The following is a 12228-nucleotide window of genomic DNA, read 5'->3' on the forward strand; positions in this document are numbered from 1 at the left end:
CAGAGACTATAAAGATGGGCATACAATTTTGAGGAAAGAATAAATTTAAGAAGTAATATGAGCAAAGGCATGGAAGGCGAAAGAGAGGAAGATAATATTCCAACAGAGGAAGAAGTCTGGAACGTAGGTATAATTAGTCTTATACACAAGAAAATAAATCGAATAATTTGGGACAACTACAGAGGAATTACATACAATAACAATACATTCTTTACGATCGCCTATCGGGATATTGTGAAAACATAATAGGCGAATACCACTGGGTTTGGTAAAGAAAAATCAACTATCCACCAAATATTACTTGCTTTGGGAAAAACATATGAGTTTGGAATTGATACTTACCATTTGTTTGTGGATTTTAGATGTGATTATGACAGAACGGAGTAACAAGAATATTCCAGACACAGATACGACTTCGACAGGGAGATAGCCTATCGTGCCTTCTATTCAACATTGCCCTAGAGAAAGCTATTAGAGAATCTAAAATAACAACAAGAGAAACCATTATTAATAGGAGTATACAAATACTAGCGTACGTATGCGGATGACATCAATATCGTAGCAAGAAGAAAGACGGACCTGGTCCAATTGTTCATGGCATTGTAAGCAGCGGCAAAAAGAATGCAGTAGAAGTAGTTTAGATATGAATTTGAAAATTTAAAAAAGAACGAAAATAGTGTAGCCAACCAGAGTAAATGATAAACCAGATGTAAAACCAACCCAGAGTTTTCTAAAACTTGCCGTAGGAAGGTGAAACGCCATTTTGACGAACTTTGCAAAGACGAGCGATTTGAAAATTCGGAAAGTTTGTTCGAAGTGAACATTTATTTTATAGAGTATTAAATATTAATAAATTGAAATCGCGTTTAATTCCAATGAATGAAATTGTTTCCAATATCAGTGTTATGCAACCTGCTACTTTAAAAAAAAATTAAATGACACTGATCTATTAAATAAAGCCCTAGAGCTTGTTGAAATTTATAAAAAACAGATATCAAAGAAAATATCAGTTTTTGGTCTATCTTCAGAGATGAAATATAAAAAACATGATGTATTAAAGAACTTGCTAATTTATTAATAATAAAGAATACTTTTATGTCATGCAGCTTTCCTGAAGTATGTACTGATCACTTTCGAAACAAAAATTAATAAAAACCTATTTAAGAAACTCTATTGGACAAAAAACGCTACGTAACCGGATTATTTTGTCTGTTGAAAATTCTATGGCCCGATCTTTAAATTTTGATGATACTTTTACTGTTATTGATACTTTTGCGGAACAGAAAGCTCGGAGAAAAGAATTTGATTAATAAATATCTTGTTAACAATAAACTATTATTTTATTATAAATATGTAATCCATATGCTTTTAAAAATTAGATATTTAACTAGAATGGACACAACATTACTGTTGATTGTGAATTAGTAATTTATAGTGATATAGGTATAGTGATTTATTAAAATTAAATTACAATGTGATAATTTTTCTTGGAGCTTCATCTAATGAATTTGCCACGGGCCTCATATGGTTGGTTATGCCACTGTAAATATGCCACTTAGGTATAAGAAATAGAGATTTACGATTTTACTTTTTGCTTATATCTTTTGAATGGAGAACAACATCAAACCGCAACAGAACTGATTATGTAAAATGCATTGTACATAGTGAAATGGGTAAATGATTACCTTGATGCAAGCTTGTCCATTGTAGAGGAAATCTAGAAGGTGGCGCAGGTGGTTACTCTTAATTCCAGGGATGAGGACAACGCTAGGTCCGTGAGCATGGGCACTCTCTCCGAGTATGCGGCGAACTAGAGGACTTGCGGACGCCATTATCAACTTGTGAGCACTCAGTGTTGTTTTGTCGTCACATACGAATGTCATGTCGGCGTAATTCTCTGAAGCAAAGCAAGTTTTAATTTCGTCAACTATGGTAGCATGGTGTTTGCCATAATGCAAGGTTAATAGGCCGTGCGATTCTTGGTCCTCCGAGTACATGGCGAATTTTGTAATTTGGAGAAGGACAACCTGTAATGAATGCAATCAGTCAATTAACAATCAATAATATTACAATAAAAAGAGAAAGACAAATGGTCTTTGGAAATGATAGTAACAATATGAAGGAAATATAAAAGAAATGTTGGCAATAATAGAATGTAACAATACAAACTGCAAAAGAAGGTAAAATTAAATTGAACGAAAATTAAAAAACCATGGTTCAACAGCGAATTAAGAGATTTGGCATAAGACAAGAGAAAAGCATATCTTTAAAACATACTCTGCAGCAATAAAATAAATGGCAACTACCAGCAATACAAAGATAGAAAAAACTACATCGATTCTAAAATAGAACCACCTATATACATTTAACATTATACAATTTAATTTTATCTGACTCATTCATATTGACAATTATTCAGACATATATTATATATACATTTTAAAGTAGACGACTTTAAAATGATAATGTCAATATTGCCGAGTTGCGTTCCTGGGACGACTTTATTGTAAGATAGTTCATTCGATTACATGAAATCAACTTTAACTTGAGAATATCGGTCAGAAAAATCATAGCATGTGATTTGTCTTTAAAAAGACAACCACATGCTATGATTTGTCCATTTGTCTTTAAAAAGACAACCACATGAAATGATGACAGTAAAATTCCCCTGTTAGTGATTCCTTAGTAAATCATGAGGAAAAAACCAGGAAAAAAATCTCATAATACTACCCGAAATGGTAAGTATTTGGTCTTACATTTAGTTTGCTCTCAATAAACACCAAACTCTGATTTTATATGTATGCTATTTAAAAACAAATAATGTATCCTGGATATATTAATGACTTACTAATAGTGGTATTTTCCTTTTATTGACTTCCTCTTTTAATATGGGTAACCAGATCCTACTGCATTCTGCCGAGGAATTTGCGACTTAATTGGTCTCATTTAGCATAATTAGAGCCGCTTCTTTGATTTTTCTCTTTTTACCATTTGTTTCTTTTAGGAACATACTTGAATAGTTCCATTGAACCCTATGTTCATTTTCCCATGCGTGTTTACTTATTTGAGATCTATCAAATTCTATGTTTTGAATATAAAATCATTCACATATGACTCATTCATATTGACAATTATTTAGATATATATTATACGACTATAGAGAAGACAATCTTACAATAAAGTCGTCCCAGAAACGAAACTCACCAATATTGTATATTGGCATTTAAAATGTATAATATATGTCTGAATAATTGTCGATATGAATGAGTCAGATAAAATTAAACAACTAATAGAATTTTTCACCAAGTAACAAAAAACAACATTTGTCTAATTTATTAATGTTTTGTATTTTGAAAACGATTTCCGAAGTGGAAATTGAAACGTCAATAAACTTTTTTTAAACTTAAATTGTGGCTTATTCCTTAAAATGATGACAATAAAAACAAATCCATGGATAGACTATATAAAAGAGCTCTGCAAAGAAGACAGTATTATGCATTATATTTCCTAGGAACACAAGCCTTCGCTACTCTATAAGTTGGTGGTAGGATAAACATTGAACTAATAAATTCTAGATAAAGAAAAACTTGAATTTTGGATATCAGGATCTCCTGATTCCTGAACACCTATTTTGCAAACACGCTTTTGTAATAGGCGCTGTAGAAGTATCACAAATTGTTACTTAAATTTTGCATTCTCAACATAATTGTTGGAATTTTCCATTCAATTCAAAATTTGTTGCAGTTTAAATCCCCTGTGCAGTAGAAAGATACATTAATATTCTTTAAATCGCTCACTATTTTTTCAAATTTCCATATTCATTCCTGACGTACTACATTTTGTCTGAACAGTGCCCGAAATATTTATCTAGCTCACAATTTTCGGTATTTCGCAAACAAAATGATATGAAAAACCTCTTAAATTGCAAAATCCGTCTGTCTAATATTTTTAAACCAAATGGTGTAGAGACACCGACGTGACCGGAGTTTAAAAAATTAGAATACAGGTCCAGAAATACAACATTGTTGCAATCACTCAAAACTGGGTCAATATATTTACATCTGTGTCAAAATGTATATTAGAAATATTTTGTGATATTTGATTTTCATTGTTGAAAATTTGATTGAAGTAGAAATACGTATCCCAAATAAACGAATACGTTTAATTAAAACTACACTATAAAAGACACTCATATTATTCAACATACTAATAAACGGAATAATAAATAATATATATATATATATATATATATATATATATATATATATATATATATATATATAATGACAGAGAAAAGGAAGAATGACAAACATTGGTAGTTTTACATTAAAAAAAAAGATAATGGAATTATATTCATATAAGGTTTTATTTGTGTTGGAAGTGAAATGGACCTTTTTTCGACATATGGTGAATTTTGAAATTTAAAATGTTGGGTAGAATTAAATATTATATGAATAGAAACTGTTTCGTTTCAAAATTCAGGGAAAACCATTTAAGATTGTTTTTAACGACCAGGATTATAAAGCAACGATTAAGCGTATAAAGATATTGTTTGGTAAAAAATAGGAAAGTTAACTTATAAAGATTCTATTGTTGGGTGTGTATCAAAAACAAGAAAAATATAAATTTGATTAATTTCGTAGAAACTGAGAATTCTGTTTTTGGTTTGAAATACTAAATGAACATTGGTTGAAAATAGAAAAGGGAAGTAGAACTTGTAGGTTTGATGGGATTTTGAAAGTGAAAAAAAAGACAGTCTGCCAGAGAGAACAGACAGAATGCCGGTAAATTTGAACGATAGAAGAAATTAGAAAGTAATTGTGTTTTCGAAAGTGTTTGAAAAAGTGGTAGCAGCAGCGGATACCATGTATGCTGATTGGTAGCAGTGTAGAAGCTAATGTTAACTGTATTTGTAAGTAGAAATCAATTACCATTGCTTCGGGAGAAGTTTAAGCTAGGAGAATTTAATATCCAAAAATAGATAGGAATTTTGTTTAGGACGTGCAATCGAGATTCGTTTTTGGGAGCAGATCCAAGGAAGGAGTTAGCTAGCGAGTGGGCAAGAGAATATTTGGGTCAGTTTTAGAATTGAAAGAAGTTAAAAGTTAAGAGATTTATTAAAATTTGAGAACAGTAGTAGAGAAATGAAGTTTTGAAACAGAACAGTAACTAATTAAATTTATAAATTTGTTTTTGTTTATAATGTTCTGTAAATTGGTATAGGTTATTAAGTAAAACGAATCAATATTGGCTGTGCAGTTTTCAATTGTTAGGATAGGGATGATGCGATATTTATAATTGTTTTGTTTTATATGTGTAATAAGATTTTTCAAGTTTTTTTATCAATATATTTTAATTGTATCAAATATCTTGGCATTTCTTTTATTTCCTTCTATTTTTGTTGTATGTATTGAACACTATTAAAAGGCAAAGGTATTTCAGAACTCCCAAAAGAACCCTGAGATTAAATTTGAACATCTGATTTACAATTTGGCATCTGTAATTAAGATCATTGTATATGTATATTATCATTTTGAAATCTATTATAAATTTAAATAAAGCTGCTGATTTTATAAAATTTCATAAAATTAACAAAACAAACACCAAATAGATTTAATTAGTTTTGAATTTAATATATCTTAATGATTTTAAATACAGAAGCCAATTTGTAAATTATATGTTCAAATTTTATCTCAGAGTTCTTATGTGCCTTCAGAAATACAAGTACCTTTGTCTTTTTATATTGTTCAATAAACAAAACAGGAGAAGGAAATAAAAAATGCCAAAGTATTCAATACAATTAAATATAATGACAAAGTCTCTTAAAAAAATTTTTTATTTAAAATCCTTTATAGAAGGTATATAATTAATATACCCAATCGGGCTATATCACAAAACGTTTTCGGAATCTGCATTCCATCATCAGTGTTTCTAGGTGTACATGTTTTGAACCACTAAATATTTGGGTAAAAACCCGTTAAGCGTTATTAGTTTAAATTTAGATTACATTATTCGATCTTTAATGTTAAGATGTTAAAGTTACCAGTGGAATTGATAACATGGCAACGTACGACTCTACATGAGGTTGCTAGTCCTGAGACAAAGTGTCTACGAGGACTTGTTGATAGCAACTCAACAAATTTTTTTTGATACATGGTATACAGCCAGCTACAGGAACTTAGTTTCCTTGTGGATTCTCTTAAAAAACTTATTTACAATTATAAACCACTCAATCATAAATAGCAGTCAATTCCTATCCTGACAACTGAAGCTGGGCAGCCCAAATTAAATTCACTTTACTAAATGACATATACCTAGTACTTTACAAAAATTAGGAAAAACAACTTTATAAATTAAATTATTTTCTGTTCTTTATATCTCTACAATATTCTTCTCCAACTTTAATAAAACCGATTAACTTTCAATTAATTGGAATTCTAAAATTGATCCAGATGTTCTATTGTCAAACTCGCTAGCCAAACTCCCTCCGTAGATCATACGTCCTAACAATTCTCCTTCTTCTTTTGGATACCAAATTTTCCTAAATTAAGCTTCTCTCGATGCAAGTAATAATTTATTTGTACTTACAAATCTTACATAGAACAGCCACTGCTGCCACTTCTTAAACACTTTCGAACACATTACTTTAACACCGAACACTTTTAAACAGAAAAACAGCAAGATGTGATGGATTATCTGAAAAACTTCACTATCAAATATGGAGATGAGATAATAAACAAAAGATTTATGAATTCATACAACCAATATAAAGAGAAGAAGCCATGCCAGAATGAAAGATGGAAATAATATTTATTCTTTTCTGTCTGTTACTTTTCTTCTAATAATTCTTATCCCCATTTTACTTATATACTAGAAGTCCCTGGAAAAACTAGAAAAAAAAACGACTTAAGAAGACGTACTGGACAAAACATAGTGAGGTGAAGAGGTCGACACGGCGCAAGATAGAAACATCGAAACATATAATGAAGGAAGTAAAAGGGGACAAAAAGAAAATGGCAGCATCTACTTCATTTTTTAAGATGATAATGATGTATGTTATACATTACACGTTTATTTTTCTTACTATTTCGATATATTTTTCCCCACTCTGCCCTACTCTATTTCTTCTTCATCCTGTGTGTGTGTCATCTTCATAGCTTTTATTTCGTACTCATAATCTTTTTGGATTTGGCGAATTTCATCTGTAGTGTTAGTCGTTAGACTGTAGCTAACTCAATCCGTGAAGATGCAAAACACTGTTTTTAAAAAATTAAATTTTTAAAAGGTGTGCAATATTACTCTTTTTGGAAATATTTTACAAAAACAATTTTCAGCGACAAATATTTTTTCTTCATCTTTTCCGAAACTTAAATACTAATCCTACAGATTAGTTGAATACATCACAATAATGACTATATTGCATTATAAAAACTGTCTGTTTTATTTAAATCTCTTCTTCCGTAATTGACACATTATTACGTGAATTATGTAAGCTATTCATCAATTTGTCTCATGCACAAAAACTACATCAAGCAATGTTTTAATGTGTTTTTAAAACTATTTTACAATATTTATGGCTCACTCGTAAAAGTTTAATAGCCATAACGTCCTTATGTTTTCAATTTAAATCACTAGCGTCTTGTCAAAGTTTAAATTATTTATCTATATATTTATACGATGCTATGGGCATAATAATAGTATGAGAATATATAATTTGTACATTTTATTGAACATCTTGGTTTTCAGGGTTAAAATTAATGAGCAACTTATTTTATTTGTAACAAATATACTAGTCGACACAAAAGTGTGAATTTAGAAAAACTCCTTGCTAAAAATATATAGCACACAAGTAAAATATAATATTTCTGAGAAGGAGATTCTCACGTATACAGAAATGTAATAAAAAAACTTTAGAACACAAGATTCACCACTTTTATATCAGATAGATTCCAAAAGTCTTCCAAAACTCTTCCCTGGATCACATATAGTTGAATCACCAATTGACTGGGAATTAGCAGGCAACGAGGCTTTGCAGAGCTCTTCAAGAACCGACTGGCAGACAGTTTGTTAATAGCATGGTAAACTATGAAAAAGTAGTATGGTCAATATCCAGTGATATTACAAAAGAGACCGGAACTTTTGTATTATATGCAATATGCAGACGAAGTAGTGTAACCTTCGTGTATATGGCTGGAAATTAGAAAACATGGAGAGCATTAGAATAACCTTTATTCCTAAACTGTTACACACTTTAATACATCAAGATCAACATGCTTATAGAGCAGTGAATTCAACCGAGATATCACTCATAGACTCGTAGAAAATGTGGAGAACACACGAGAGCCTTTTTGAATATAGAGGGAGCTTTCGACACTTCGTTAATATCCATAGCCAATGCTCCGAGACGTAAAGAAGTCAAGGATATTTGTTTGAACTGTATAGAATCTATGCTCAGGAATAGAGTTCTAAATACCACCATAATTGGAGAGACCGTTTTGGCCCGGGTCGACAAAGTATGCCCACAAGGGGAGGGGAGATCTGTCCGCACTGCTGTGAAATGTGGTGACGGACTAATAGGGACTAAAAGCAAGTGGTCATAAAACAATTAGATATGTGGATGATTTGGTAATCATCTCGCAAGGAAAGTACAACACGGTAGTCAGAGATCGTATGAACGAGGCCCTAGAACTAGTAAGACAATGAACTGATTTGGAAAGGCTAAATATAAGTCCCCACAAATCCCCCATTAGATGCTCTAAAGCTGCAGGGACAAAACATTCAGGTAAAGTATCTTCATGTTATACTAGACTCTAAACTTACCTGGAACTGTCAATTAAAAAAAAACAAGCAGTGCAGTGGTAACTCTTATGAGGTGAGACGCGTGCATGGGAATAAATGGGGATTAAAACCGAACAGGGTAGACTGGTGTACATCATGGTAATCAGGCTATCAATTACTTATGCAGCGATGATGTGGAGGACTAGCTACTTCAAACAGCTGCAAAAGGCAAACTCAGCAAGGTATAAAAACTTGCATGTATGGGGATAACTAGTGCCATGCTTACTACTCCAACAGCAGCTATGAAGGATCTACTAGGCCTACCTCTCTTGCATTTGATAATACAAGGAGAGGCAAGATTGGGATCCTACAGAATAAAACAATCACTAAAACTTCGCAATGAAGGGACAGGGCATGAGTATCACGAAAACTGTGATGAAGGGCATCTTTAACGCGGAACCGGATCACCTGACAAAAAGTCAGGTGAGTATCTATTCGAATAGGAATTAAGGAGTAACAAGGAGTACCACAACCAACGGGGTAAGATCTGGTATACAGACGGATCCAAGCCTAGAGAGGGTATCTGTACAGGAATATACTCCAAAAATTCAAGAATTAGCGAAAGCTTTGCCTTGGGGTGGAACTGCACCGTTTCTCTAACGGAGATTTATGCAATACTCCAATGCGCATAGGAAAATAATGAGAGAGCACTTGAAAAAGATGTAATTCATATACTGTCTGGCAGTCAAGTTCAGGCAAATATGGGACTGCGTCAGAGAAGTGAATAAACTGGAAGAACGGAACAAGGTTGAATTTGTTTGGGTACCAGGGCATCAAGGCATCGAAGGCAACAAAAAAGCAGATCAAATTGCTAAAAGAGGACTCTGCTGTGACTCTTGAACTAACAAAGATTGCAGTACGTAGGGCTGTAGAGGACTGGATCCCAGAAAGAGCGATCATGAGCGATATTTGGTGAGAGTTCCAAAATAAACACATGGGAAAATTTTCATTGGTGGACCATGTACAAAAAGAACTGCTCCATATGGGCGGGAACAAACTGAGAACAGTAACAGGAATGTTGACCTGGCATACACCAGTAAGAGAATGTCTGAATAAAACAGACATTTCAATTTACAGAAACTGTAAAACATGTACTATGCGACTGTGAGGCATTGGACCACAAAAGACAAAAAATATGGCAACCAAGAGGAGACCCTTATATATTGTGTATGTATATGTATATTTAGGACACACTAAGCAAAAGACCTGTACAAAGTTTTACAGGGTACAAAAATTCTAACTGGGTGTAGGAAAAAAACAATGAGCAGCAAACACAATAAGCTTCATCTTCAGCGATAACAGAGATCTTTTGGATACGACGGGCCCAGGGACGAAACAAAGACTCCAAAAGCCTTCTACAGAGTGCACATCTTATATATTTGGCAATCATAGTTCTTTTTGACTTATCCAGAAGCATGTAACAGATCCTATTTTGTTTACCTTTTTACACCTCCCAATGTGTTTTCCACATATTTCAATCGCCACATTGATCTTATTTGATATATTTCTCTTTCTCTACTGTATGGCGATAGATAAGGCCTGTAGATTCCATACCGATTTTTAATTTACTCTATAATGTTGTTTACGTTTATCACTCCTCTGTTTTTTAGTTTTATATGCTATATAATAATGTTTTTCTTTCCATTGATGTTTGTGTCTTTAAGATTTTTTCAATATTAACTTTTGTTAGTGATCTTTTAATCCATAAGTGTAAACAGAGAGTATGTATTGGTTAAAATTTGTACTACTCACAATACTAAGAGGAGAAATGTCAACACAATCAAATTTCTTCTTTTCGTACCAGTATTTACTGGTGTGTTAGAAATCTTTACGCTTAAGTTAATTATCTCCCAAAGATGATGTAGATAATATCACGTTTTTGTAGGTGGTAAAATGACTCACTTTAAGACTCAATAATAAATAAACATTATGGCTTTGAAACATATATAAAATTTAAATACAATGAAACATTTTCAAACATTGTATGACTGCTTCGTTACTAATAGTTTTTATGAGACAGTAATTTTCCTTACAATATATTGAAAATGCTTTTACACTTGCATTAGAAGTTTATGTAATACATATAACACGTCATATTTGTTCATGGTTGTCGATTTTAAACGGTGAAAACAAGGTTGCTGTGAAATATTTCAGATAGTATTGTATAACGAACTCTCTTAGAAAAGCTTGAAATAAAAAGGACAATTTTTTTATTATAATGAACCTGCCGTATCGAATAATTTTATATGAAAATTTTGGATAAAAAAATGAAACTTGGGTTTTTGAATCGATAATTCTATAGGAACTGATATTATTTAGAAATCTAGCAGTCAGGCAGGAAAACTATTTCATAATTAATAACTGGACTAAAAAGAAATCAGATTGTGATATCAGATATAACTGATTTTTAAATATTAAAAACTACGACATCTGGGAGAAGAAGTGTTAACATTTTTATGTTATAATTTATTTTTATTAAAGAATTTGCCTGCAACCGTAAGCAACCGTTTGATGACGATGATGGTGAAATTATTACCCCACTAAAGGAAAATGTATCTGAAAATTTATAATCACGTGAATATTTGCCAAAACGTATTTCAGTATTGCTATTATTATGTAAATGTTCAAAGAAATTCGAATAAACGTGACTGATCTCGACATAAATAATTATTTTAATTCTACTAACTACTTAGAATCGTTCCAATAGCTAATTAGGTTATAGTCTGGGAACGCGTGAATATTTTTTCAATAACAAAAATTTTCATACAGAAAAACACTGGTCATTTTTTCAATAGATTCAGTTCTGTGTCAAAAGAATTAATATTATAAAACTTGAACACTGAAGTAAAACACTTCTGTTGTAATAGGTGTATTTAATTAAAAAAAATTAAGCCAGTCGCGTTTACTTCTGGATTCTTCTTCTTCTTCAGTGCCTTATCCGGTCCGGATGTTGGCGATCATCAAGGCTATCATGGTTTTGTTGACTGCTCTGCGAAACAGCTCCGCTGAGGTCATCCCAAACCATTGTCGGAGATTTTTAAACCACGAGATACGACGGCGACCCGGTCCTCTTCTGCCAAATACTTTACCCTGCATAACGAGTTGAAGAATTCGATATTTTTCTTCGTTCCGCATCACGTGGCCGAGGTACTCAAGTTTACGTTGCTTAATTAAATTAAGCACTTCTTTTTCTTTTGTCATGCGCTGTAGGACCTCAACGTTGGTGACATGGCCCACATAAGATATTTTTAGTATCCTTCTGTATATCCACATCTCGAAGGCTTCGATTCGTTTTTCAGTGGCTTGCGTCAGTGTCCAGGCTTCAACTCCATATAGTAACACTGGAAGAACGTAGCACCTCACTATCCGCATCTTGGTTCCCAAACTGAG

The 12228-nt window shown here is 32.3% G+C and overlaps 1 protein-coding gene across 1 annotated transcript in view; it reads right to left on the reverse strand.

Moving 5' to 3' along the window:
- Positions 1-12228, reverse strand: part of ken (zinc finger and BTB domain-containing ken and barbie protein) — a 79331-nt gene that overhangs the window by 12195 nt on the left and 54908 nt on the right. Inside the window, exon 2 of the mRNA XM_072545842.1 lies at positions 1686-2027. Within this exon, the coding sequence (XP_072401943.1) occupies positions 1686-1997 (312 nt within the window). The 5' untranslated portion in view covers positions 1998-2027. The remainder of the gene's footprint in view (positions 1-1685; positions 2028-12228) is intronic.

The sequence above is a fragment of the Diabrotica undecimpunctata genome, chromosome 10 (assembly GCF_040954645.1).
Source record: "Diabrotica undecimpunctata isolate CICGRU chromosome 10, icDiaUnde3, whole genome shotgun sequence".
Classification (NCBI taxonomy): Eukaryota; Metazoa; Arthropoda; class Insecta; order Coleoptera; family Chrysomelidae; genus Diabrotica; species Diabrotica undecimpunctata.